Below are 12,644 nucleotides of genomic sequence, written 5' to 3' on the forward strand. Positions count from 1 at the left end.
TGTACTGACGGTGGCACTGGAAGGCTCGGTCAAAACTACGGAGCTGCGGAAAACGCACCGAAAGCACTCGGTTTGTATTATGACACCTGTAGCACCGGCCACAGCTGCAATGCTTTCAGCAGACACTCGATCCTGGTGTGAAAGTCCGCACATAAATCCTCGCCCAACGTTTTATTGACTTGGCCGTGTTTTAGAACTCTTTAAAAAAACCCACCCAAAACACACAAAAAAATGGTTTTCATATTGTTAGGTTATGACCAAATGTCAAATAAATGTCCATTCAGGAAGTCAGGGGGAATGCATGGTATTCTTTAGAGTCAGTCGCAGAGCAGGGCTTTGAGTGAAAGCGCTGCCTAAATAAGCACTGGCGCGAGTGGACTCCGAGAGCCTCACCCGGCGCTGGAAAAAGACCTTGGCTGCGAAGGACACGAATGCTGAATACCAAAAAGTACTCGAGTTGGGGGGAACTGTTTCCGCATAGCAAAAATAGGTACAACTCATCTGACACTGTGTGTGTGTGTGTGTGTGTGTGTATGTGTGTGTGTGTGTGTGTGTGTGTGTGTGCATGCGCGCGTGTTCCAAATGCCAAGCAGGCAAAGATGTGTTGCATACAAGTGAGTATGCATGGGAGAGGATTTATACATAGGCACATATACACACAGATGTGCCTGAGCTCAAACATACACACACAACCACACACTTCTACATATACAGCACACAGATAAAAAGAAACACACACACACGCACATACTACATTTTAAAGAAATGTCCACAGCTTGCAAAGCATGGTGGGATGTGCCGTCGACGGCTGGGCCCTCATGCTGTAGTTTCCATGCTGAAGGAGGGAGGGCGAGAAAGAGAGAGAGAGGGGGGGGGAGAGAGAGAGAGTGAGAAAGAGAGGGAGAGAGAGAGAGAGAGAGAGAGAGAGAGAGAGAGAGAGAGAGGGAGAAACCACCTCAGAGGCTTCGGCAACAGTGAGAGAAAGAGAAAGCTGCAGACTCGACGGATCGGAGCAGATGGATCGGTCCTCATGGCAACCATAACGGAAAACATACACACACACACACAAACTCACACACAGTCAGCCCACGCCCAAGAAATAATCAACCCCCCACCCCCACCCCACCCCCCGCCAAAAATGAAACCCCTAAAACTCTCAGGGCCGCTCAAACCCAGCCACACCACTTCAATGCGCTACTAACACAGCAACTGGACGACGCCATTTTGACCGGGACCTGTGTGAGGCCAGGCTGCAAACTAACTCCCTGCATTGGGAAGGAGTGTGGGTTGAAATGAAAAACACCAAAGTGCCGCATTAAGATGTGGTGTCCGGGCCTGACTATGTTTAGACAGAAGGGCCAGCGCCTCGCCAAAACACAAGCAGGGCCCGGTTCCACAAAGGCCTGACCAGCCATGCACAGACATGCCACCCCAGTCCTAATGCAGTCAGTAGACCTGGGTGGTGGTGGTGGCGGTGTTTTTCTTTCTTCTAATCCCTCTTTTGTAGAGAACAGCATACTATATTCACATGTTTTTATGTCTTGTGTCTTTGTTGGGGCAACGCATTTAAGGTCAATTTTATGTCTTTGTCTCTTATTGTGTGGTTTCTTTTACAAAGGAGAACATGTACTAAAAAAGGGGAACTATTCAGGATGAAATGAAAATTCCAGTTGGCGTTCTAAAATAGGCCAGTCGTCCAGATGTGGGTTTGAGTCACTAACGTATAAACGGACCGGGTCGGGCAGCGTGGCAATCCTCCCCGCGGGCCGAGCCCTGCTGAAGAGGAAACTCAAGAGCACACTCATAGGTACTAGCATCCCAGCCTCGGCTGTACCAGAGGCCCATCAAAGTGTTCAGATGTGTGAGCGGTCGGAAAGGGGGGGGGGGGGGCGAGGGTGTGTGCTGTGAGGGAGAACAAGGATGAGGCTGAATCAGACAACAGAGGAAGAGCTTCAGTCACTCCTCATGTATTAGTAACTCGGGAGAGAGAGACAAGGGGAACATGAGTCAACTAATGAAGAATTTCCAACAGCGTCTGATGCGGCACCAATGACACAGATCAAACCACAGCCAGCGCCCAAATGATGATGGTGAGAACTACTATGTATGTCGATTAATACAATATAATGATATAAATGATCATTTCATGTCATGGGTAATAGCCACTAGTGACCACTGGCAGTTCCCCAAAGGCCAATAGTGTGAATGCAGAGACAATCAGGCAAACCTAAATGTAGTGAACAAAGACTTCAGAAATATTTAAAGGTTAAGCAATGTTACGCAATGTCATCCAACATCCCACAATTCATTATCTACCTGATGCTAGAATAAACTCCTTCAAAATCAGCCCCCTATGAATCATTTCCTGATTTCTATCCCATCTGACAAAGCATTTATTGGCAGCCATTGACGTCTCCCAGCTGGACGTCAGACAAAGAGATCTCACGATTAACTTGTAGCACGGCAGATTAGAAGGCGAAAGGCATTTTGCGGCGTTGCAGTTATTCCCGACACTTCCTTTCAGATGCATTCAAGCCACACACACACACACACACACACACACGCACACATCTAACATGGCCACTTAAACCTTTCAAACAACACAATGCATCAGAGAGTGCAGGATTCATTAGTGCACAACCGCAATAACAGCCATACTGTACATGAGGTCATGGGCAAGAGCCAACATTCTAGCAATTACCATGCTTTTAAAGCCTGCTGACCACCTGAACTCTATGTACTATATGTTACCCTACTCATGGATCCAAACCAATTGGCTTCACAGATGGTCTGAAGATAGCCATCACACTCACACTCAGTGACACACACACACACACACACACACAGTCATCACATTCTGAATCATGTGATCCCAGCATGCCAGATGCTTCAAGTCAACAGGAAGCCCTGAGAACAATCTCCTGGGAGTTTACAAGGAGTTTGTTTCTTCACTGCTGTCACTGTTTACTGCACATCAACAGAGAGGAGAAATAGCTGTTGGCATTCACTGACAAGAATTCAAAGCTTGTCTGTTCAGATATGAGGATAAGTACAGGACTGTTTCTACATCGCATTACAAGTGTCCATGACCTAACAGACCTTCTTACAGCAGCCATGAACTCAAGGGAACTTGACAGCACACATGCAGAACAGAAAGAACAAAATTACGCATGAGTAGTGAAAGTAGGAGGGAGTTCAGACACATTTTCTCTCTCCCTTTCTCTCTCTTTCTTTCCTTCTTTCTGTCTTGATAAATTCACATTTTCCAGTTCAAACGAGAAAGAGCCTGTTCATCAGTTGTTTCCAATTAGATGCATGCTCGAGAAGAAAAAAAAAAGACAAAGAGCTCATTCATTCTGAACAAGAAGAGAAAAAAAGAAGCTTTCGCAGCAAACATCAATACCTAGAGAGGGGAAAAAAACGATACAAATGTTCAGCAGCGGCGGATTACATTAGCACTGGCCTTTCTGAACATGAGGCATGCTCGGTAATACGTCATGTGCCGATACGATCTTCTTCACTGTCGTCTGAGACAAGCATTTCTGTGTGCGCCCGTTCAAGCTCGATCAGCATTAAATATTCATCCTCAAAATATACAAAGCAGAAGCAGACGTTTTTTTGTTTTTGTTGTTTTCTCTTTTTCCTGGAGCGTTTAAGAATCAAGAAAGAAAGCACTTACAGTTGCTGAGGAAGGTGCCGGAATCTTCCGTTTCGTAGCAGTGAAGAGGAGAAAAGAACTTTGGCAGGGACCTTGGTGGGGCACAGACTTCGGGCCTGGCCACTAAATGCACGGAACCCCGCCTAAGAGGATCTATTTAAAGAAGCGAATAAAAAGGCAACCGCCATCTTCGCCACCAAAAAGTTTTTCTTTTTTCTTTTTTTACCCCATATGCTTGCTCTACCAAGATAGCTTTTACTGCTCTGTCGTCAGAACCACATAGAATGACAGAGATCATTTGCAGACGAGCTCAAAATGTTAGGGTGACCCTTAAAAGTCACTGGACTGTCCTATCGCCTGGCCTCTGGACTGTCCACTGAACTGTCCTTCAGCATAGGATGTTGGACAGTAGAGGACAACATTATCTTCTGAACATACCAATAACCATGTACTGGGCTGAGTTTGTCCCAAGTTTAGAGCAAGGTGAGACATCATATACATTGATTATGTCAGAACGTGCTCAGTCTTTTGTTGTACACATCCTGCCTCTTCAAGGTCATCACTTGGTCATCTACAGATATTACTCTGTGACCCTCTGGACTTCCCCCAGAGACAATGAGACAAAGAGACAATGGTCGCACTGATGTTCCTTGATGAAGCACCGCACTTGAAAAAAACGGGCTCGAGCACGCTGTCCTTCACATTCCTGCACACATTAAAATTGCTAATGACATCATAATGCCTCTGACAGCTACCACTGCCACTGGATGGAGCTTCACAGGCCTCATTGTTCGATGATGGCTGACCCCTTTTAATAGCCGAGTGACCTCACATCCTTTAGACGCACTGCCAAACAATCAGGTCGCGATCGCTGGCAGAGGGGAGAGCGCTCGAGTAACATCCCTCTCGATGGGAAGGGATGGGGGCAGGGGGGTGGAAGGGGTGGAGAGTCCCCAACGCCTTTCATTTACGCAAGTGCGGGCATTGTTTCTGAAGCTGTACAGCCCACCACCACCACCCTTAACTCCGTCATCCTGTTAGATCATTTCCATACTACGAACTGCCCCTCCTTCTCCACCCACAAAACTTTTCTACACATAACCGTGCCTTAACACACCCCTCCCCACCACCACCACCACCAAACATCACCACCCTATGCTTCCTACTTCCCCCAGGCCAAGTCGGTAACAGGAAATGTCAGGCCGTGCAAAAGAGCGCTTCCCTGGAGACGTGGGGTGGGTGGGGAGGGAACGGTGAAAAAAGTGCTGATTCAGTGGACACATCCTCTCCCCTACGTCTGAGAAGAGAGGCATCATGGGAGAGAGCGGGGCGGTGGGGAGAGACATGGCCTCTCTTTCCCCCTCACCCATCAACTGGAAGGTCAGGTTCCCATCACTCAGACGAAAAGAAAGGCAAGAGAGAGGGAATGAAAGACAAAAAAAGAAAAGAGTGTGTTTGGGTGTGAGTGCCAGAAAAAGAGAGAGAACTGACTCCTTCTCCCATGAAAAAGACGAGCTATTGAGCATCCTGAGGCATATGCCGACGTAATTTCTTCATCACTGAGACGCAAAGACACACACACACACACACACACACACACACGCTAGGATGCTTGCAGACACAGTCTCACACACAGTCTCACAGACTCTCACAAACACACACACATAAAAACACACTTGCAGATGGACACCCCCCCACACACACACACACACACACACACACACACACACACACACACACACACACACACACACACACACACACACACACACACGTTGTTTGTTCTGGCAGATGGGATCTTCTTATATGATGTCACCTCGAGCGCTGAAGAGTGATGGCGCTCCTCAGCTCAGCCAGCTGCCAACAGGCAAACACAACACACACGCTCCGACAGGCCCAAGGCACACTTCCAGAGAGGAGAGGAGAGGAGATGAGAGGGGAGAAGGGAGAGGAGAGGAGGAGAGGAGAAGAGAGGAGAGCAGAGAGGAGGAGAGGAGGAGAGAGGAGAAGAGAGGAGAGACAAGGAGATGAGGGGAGAAGGGAGAAGGGAGAGGAGAGGAGGGGAGGGGAGGGGAGGGGAGGAGAGGAGAGACAAGAGGACAGGAGAAGAGACAAGAGGAGAGGAGAAGAGAGGAGGGGTGAGACGAGGAAAGGAGAGGAGAGGAGAGGAGAGGAGAGGAGAGGAAGGGAGGGATTCACTGAGAGTGGGACAAGTGAAGATGACATTCAAGTCAAAACAAATAGATGGGGATTTGTTTATAATAAGGAGGAGAGTTTAACCAAATGAACAACTCAAACCATCACTTCTTCTGTTGCCTTACCTTTAACTAACACTTTATTGAGGTGTATTTCAGCCTCTGTATCGCAATGCATTTTAAGGGACACTAGGGACAATATCAGTATGCATGATAATAAGCATGCATAGTAATACAAGACTGCCTGCGTTTCTGATCCATTTAGTGATTACACTCCTTTATCCAAGTCTCTGAGGGTACATTGAAGGTGGAAAATGGATTGGTTCCTGTGCCACAAGGGAATTGACCCTGTGACCTTAGTATTAGCAGTATGCCATTTTAGCCACGGCCTTGAAATCCATTTACATGATAGACTTCAAGTTGCATAGCATAGCTACATATCCAGTGTTTCCCACACATAGACGTTACTTGAATATTAATAATATACAGCCGCCAAAAGAATTTTTGGCCATCCATTTTAGCATTGTTATATAATATATTTATAATATACCATACTTTTATTTTTTTTTTCAGTCCGAAAGATTGCGCTCTCCCTCGCTCTACCCCTCCCATACGCGATCGGTCGAGAGAAGAACTGTCGATTAACAAGCGCACATGCTCTGCATAAAAACACAGAGAAACAGGCTTTGTGTGGTATTACGTTAGAAGTAGTGGACAAAGTGGATATTCTACAAGCACGGACCAGATATTGTGAAACTGTTCTCTGAGTTTGGTAGTACCTTTGAATTCTATGAAAGAAAGGGGTAGAAATAAGGTGCCAAGTCTCAAGAATTCAGCACACGTAACTTGACCATTGCGTGACATGCAGCAAAGTTGTCTTGGCTACATTAAGGATTTTCTCTTCAGGTAATGGCAGTTAGAAAGTTTAGATATTACTATTTTGCATGCATTTACTCATCAGATGAGTATTTAAATATATTTTAAGAGAATACGGCGTGAGGATAAGGAAGAGAGACGCACAGCACCACAGGTACCTTAAGTTAGCATCTGTCAGTTAATTTGACATGAAATTACAGACTGCAGTCAACAGTGAGACGAAATGCAGAGGCCGAACTACATTCAAGCTTGTTCTCAATTCCAGTCAGCCGGTGAAGCTGACGGCAGTGTTAGGGTGAGAGTGAGAGTGTTGGGGGAGAGGCAGCAGCAGCAGATTCCAGTGTGGTAGAGGCAGGTGCAGGCGACCAAGCAGCACAGTTCCAAACAGTGGAATCTTTGTACACATTAAAGAGTGTTTTATTCCTATTGTTTTTAATTTTGTCTTACACTTCCCATGTGGGTGTATGAAGGGGAGGGTTGGGGAGGACTATGTTATGTGAAATGAATAGAAATATTCAATAAATCAAAATATTTGTATGTGTTTGTATGTATTTTTTTTTTGTTTGTCACATGTAGTTGACACATGTAGATTTTGTGTCATCAGGTCATGCTGGCCATGTATGCCGGCTACCAGCACAGTATTTCAGATCTGTAGCCATCAATATCCATTAATTTACAACAAACCTACATTGCAGTGAAAAGAAGTGCAATAGCTTTATCATTCATTTGACTCAATTGATATGAAATCCATACCCTTTACATTGGCAGTATAGGTGGCAACTACACAAATATCACTACCATACTCTGTGTGGGTGCACAGAGTGCTACTACTAGCAGTTCCCAGGTCAGTTTGCCCCACTTCCACTACCTCCAGTCCTCAAGAGCTCATACCCAGTGTGGTGGAATACCGTCCCTACTAGGAATGCATCAACAACACCTATACCAGTATCAGGTATCGGGCTCATACTGTGCTCATGTACTTGTACGCATACTCAAAAACATTCTCTGATACCACGCACCGATGACACTGTTTTGTTTACAGAGTACAGGCGATGCGTTCTGGTTGTTATAAAATAAAATATGAATATAAAATCAAACCAAATGTATAACAGCAGGATATTTCAATCCAAAAATACACTTGTTTATGGAAATAGCCTGCTGTTATACATTTGATTTGATTTAATATTCATATTTTATTTTATAACAACCAGAGTGTATCTGATGAAAATAAAACCAGTCTACAAATTCATTGAATTTTGACAGTCATTGTTATTTTTATGGTACAAACCCTGCTTTATTAAGTATTCGTGTCTGTCTGTATTTTGTATCAGCAAGTACACAAAGTACTCATAGTCTGAAAAAGTGTTACCAGCACATCCCTAGACACCACCATTGAATATGAGCTCTGCCTGCCATACCAATGAGTCTGACTGCTTGGTGTCAGGGTCAGAGTGCAAGGGTCACGGCCCTGGAGACCCAGGTCTGAGGCCGGGCGGGGCGACTGCTTTCTCCCCTGGCTGCAGACAGTCACTTGAAATACACTGAAGGTGAATAATGTATTGGGTTCTTCAGACCACATAGGAAGTGACCCCGTGACCTTAGAACTAAAGGCATTATAGTTACCTATTGAGCCACGATACTGAAAAATCACTGTTGTCACTTAACTAAAATGCAGAACAACCAGCATTAGAATATTAACACGATGGTCTCTTTTCATATTCATTTATTGACCCAAAGTGACTTGAAAGACACTCAGTAATTTCATCCAGTGGGTCTTGGTATTTTCAGACACTGTGCTCCACCAGTTCAGCTGCAACATGCAAATGTCACTGTGAAGGCGTAACTGCCATTCACTAGGCATTCACTAGGCATTCACTAGGCATTCACATGGGGGGCCATGGGTGTGTAGAGAGAGTTCTATCAGCTGTTCCCAGCTGGTGCCTTGCCTCTGACACCTCGGCTCTTCAGGAACGCACAGAGGCTGTCAGTGTTGGGAATGTTAAGATCCGTATGACTCCTCTGTGGAGAGATGGTCTCCATCTTGTGCTCTTTAGTGGGCTGCTAGTTGCTCAGAACAGTGCTGCCAGAGGTGAGGTTAGGGCACACTCACACACACACACACACACACACACACACATACGCACACACACACACACACACACACACACACACACACACACACACACACACACACACACACACACGCACACGCACACGCACACGCACACGCACACACAATTCATGTTGGGACTCGTCTGCCCTGGCGCCAAAGGCAGCTGGGGCCTCACAGATGGCGAAGAACGGGTGACACGACAAGACGTGACCTGGCGGTGCCCGAGTGGATAGAGGACAGCGAGAACAGAACAGAACGTGGACGCGGAGAACTGACAGAAGCTGCGCTGACAGGCGGCAGCTGTCGACAAGATCGGTGGAGTGGTTTAGTCCACGCGAGCGAGGGAGTGAGTTCTCATGGAAGCGGTTCTCATGCCTCTTCCTCCCCAACTTCCTGCCCGATGACGGAGGGCTTTTCCTCAAGGGGCGTGGGGGGGGGGGGGGGGGGGGGGGGGTGCTGGGGTCGGTGGCTGGTGTTAATGGTGACGTGACAGGGAGCACAGTAAACATAGAACACACTTCTACCACGATACACACACACATACATCCCTCTGACACACACACACACACACATAGTGCTAACCCCCCCTTGTCAAACACTCACACACACACACACACAAACACACACACACACACACACACTGAGCGCTAACTCCCCCTTGTCAAACACTGGCACAATGGCCCTTGTTGACGCACATCAGCAAGGTGTCCCCTGTCTGTCACCCCGTCCATCCCCTCCCACCTCCCACCAACCCCAGCCACACCCACCTTGTTCCAAACACCCTGTACCCCTTCCTGCCCCCCCCCCCCCCATGGCAAAACAATCCCCCTTGGGTACAAGAGAGGCCCAACCCAGCCTACTCCCATCACTCTCTATCATACCTTAACAGAGAACAGAGGGATGGAAGAGAATAATGTGGATAAAGTGGGGAAAAAAGAAAGAAAACCCTCTCCCTCGCTCCTTCTATCTCTCCCTCTCTCGCTCTCTCTTTCCCACAAACAGCTGGACTTATTGTGTGGTCTGGCTGGTGAGTGGTGGACTGAGTGGTTCTCATGGTGAGCGAACAATAGTTTTTTTTTGACGGGCGTCCCTGTTAAACCATGACGTGAGGCTAGTAACTCCGTGGACTTTTATGAGCAGAGCTGGAACAGCTACAGCAGGGGAGCTGATTGTCGAGCTGCTTATAAAAACGACCAAACAAACAAACAAAAGCACACAAAACAACACAGCACCTTTGAGCATTAGAAAATAAAATCACTGTTTTAGCGAGAGTGGACCAGGAGACCTTTTTTATTTCTCTCACTCAACTGTCTTATTCACATAGCCCTTCAATCACTCAGGTCACACACACACACACACACACACACACACACACACACACACACACACACACACACACACAGACACAGACACACACAAACCACTTCAGACAGTCTCAACTCTCAGTAGCCCCTTTATGAGCGACTGAGAGCCATTAGCCATTAGGAAACACACAAAGCACAGAACTAACATAAGTCAACCTTTACCTTCGAGGAGACTCTTTGTATGGGTGGCTGCTGCTACTGGGTCACACACACACACACACCCACACCCACACCCACACCCACCCACACACACACACACACACACACACACACACACACACACACACACACACACACAGACCTCAGGAACTTTATGTGAGTGACCGACTGACTGACCGAGTGGCCGGTAGGACAGGTTCTTCCAGCACTTCAGTGCACTCCACTTTGTCAGTCCATTACCCAGAAGGAAATGGGAGTCCTCTGTACAATCTGGATGTCAGCAGCTCCCCAGCCCCGCGCAGGAAGTTAGCCCGCCCCCCCCCCCCCCCCGTCACCACTTCAATGGAATAAAACAAGAGGATGTGGGTTTATCCCCTCCTCTGCCCTCCCATCCAGTACACTCTCTCCCTCTCTCTTCTTCTTCTTCTTCTCATAGGATAAGCATTTCCAGCTGCAGTCTCACACACTATACGCATGCAAGCTTCTTACTCCTTCTCCCTGTAGACCAGAGTTCCAGTGAAGAGGCAAGGGATTGCTCTTTAACGTCTCTCGCTGATTTCACTCACAAGCACACACACACACACACAGACCGACCGACACACACACACAGACCGACACACACACACACCAACATTCACACACAGAAGGAGAGAGAGAGAAGGAGGGAAAGAAGGGGGGGGGGGTAACTCCCTTGAGATGTGCAGAAACTAGGACAAAATCAGCCCTTCCAATTTCCAAGACACAACTGGGCAAAAACTTCTGATGTGAACCTCTACAGAGCGTGAAGTGGCTTTGCACTGATAACCCGCAACAGAGCGTAACTGTACTGATGTCATCAAAGCTCTCTGAAGAAGAGAGAACATGTGCTGTGTAGGTCACAGAGTGCAAGTTACAAAGCAAGTCACAGACAATTTGCTACGGGGTACATGAGCGTGGATGAGCACAAGATCAACGTGCAACAGAGCATCACATTTTAGTTTTTTATGCGCCCAGATTTGAGAGGCCATAACTATCTGTGGGGAGAACCTCTGCATTGTGCATGAACAGTCTATGCTGCGGCTATGCTTGAGGGGGTGTGACTGTTAGCACAAACTAAAAGAATGTGAGTCTTAAAGCAACTGAGGAGAGTGTACTCTAAATCCCGCTATCATCAGGTTACAATGTAGATTGAATGTTTACAACACATGTCAGAAGATGATATCCAATGACAGTGTTCTTAACTAAAGAAAAACACCGTCTAACGGGGCAAATTACTGTGTCATGTTTTGAAGATCATATCGTCATTACTTCCAAAATCAAGACATTATTTAAAATAAATAGACTAAGTGATTATGAATTAGTTAATACAGGTGGTTCACACTAATTCAAACTTTCCTTCAAACATAGGCTGTTGTTCACGATATTAGCCTAGTAGCGACACATCCGTAGTTTATAAAGACAGATTAATCTAGACATTAATAGATAGTTTGTTGTAGCCGGGATACTCGTATAGGTTAAGTGTGCACAGGTAAAACACTCACGTAATGCTTTGAGGGGTGACGTCTCTTCTCCACATCTACCACTTTTACATCCAAAACTGTCCGAAGCTGCATCTTGAAAAGCTCAAGCAGGTAGGTTTAAAGAGCTGTAGATGGGGTCTAATTCAGGTAAGAAGGCGCTTTGTCTTCTGAACCCACGAAGAAGTGGTTACTAATCGCGAAGAGATCCGATGGTGTTTGTCGCGGTCTTCTCAATGAAGGCATTCGATTGTTCTCTTCGCTCCGTGGTCAGTAACAGGGGAAAAAATCCCAGCTGATGTGCGTGTATTTGCACGTTGGACAGCTTGTAAGCCAAAACTTCTAACGGTCCAGATGGACGAAACGCTCGAATGTAATATCTGACAACAAGCCACCTATGTTGTCTTCCCCTACATCGGTCAGCTGAATCCAAATTAAGGTCTCCACTCGGAACCGGGGCAGCGTCAGCGGCTCGTGAAGCGTGATGAAGAAGCGATCACCTTTCTCGCCCGAGGGGGCTGGCGCTCGTCCTTTGTGTTGACCACAATACTCCTGTCTAGGGGTGCTTCTTAATCTTGCTCGGGGCACTTAAAAAAGACCGGCGCATTGACCGCCAAATGCTGCTTGCAGAGACTTGCAGGCATTGGGCAGGAGGAAGCGCAAAGCGATTCGGGCAACGGGGCTGGGCTTGACGTGAGTTCGCTTGTTGTAGTTGGGCTGGGAAACCTCGCCGCGTAGAACTGGGTTGGTTGTTGGTAATAAGACGCCGAAGTCCTCCTCCGC

At 46.9% G+C, this 12,644-nt stretch overlaps 1 protein-coding gene across 4 annotated transcripts in view; it reads right to left on the bottom strand.

Moving 5' to 3' along the window:
* Window positions 1-12,454, bottom strand: part of sh3pxd2aa (SH3 and PX domains 2Aa) — a 117,357-nt gene extending 104,903 nt beyond the window's left edge. For all 4 annotated transcript variants that reach the window (XM_080847256.1, XM_080847255.1, XM_080847254.1 and 1 more), the window contains exon 1: window positions 11,886-12,454. Coding sequence is in view for 3 of the 4 variants with exons in the window: in XM_080847255.1 (XP_080703381.1) it covers window positions 11,886-11,957 (72 nt within the window). In the remaining variant the exon portion in view is untranslated. The remainder of the gene's footprint in view (window positions 1-11,885) is intronic.
* Between the last annotated feature and the right edge of the window lie 190 nt (window positions 12,455-12,644).

The sequence above is a fragment of the Sprattus sprattus genome, assembly GCF_963457725.1.
Source record: "Sprattus sprattus genome assembly, chromosome: 1".
Lineage (NCBI taxonomy): Eukaryota > Metazoa > Chordata > Actinopteri > Clupeiformes > Clupeidae > Sprattus > Sprattus sprattus.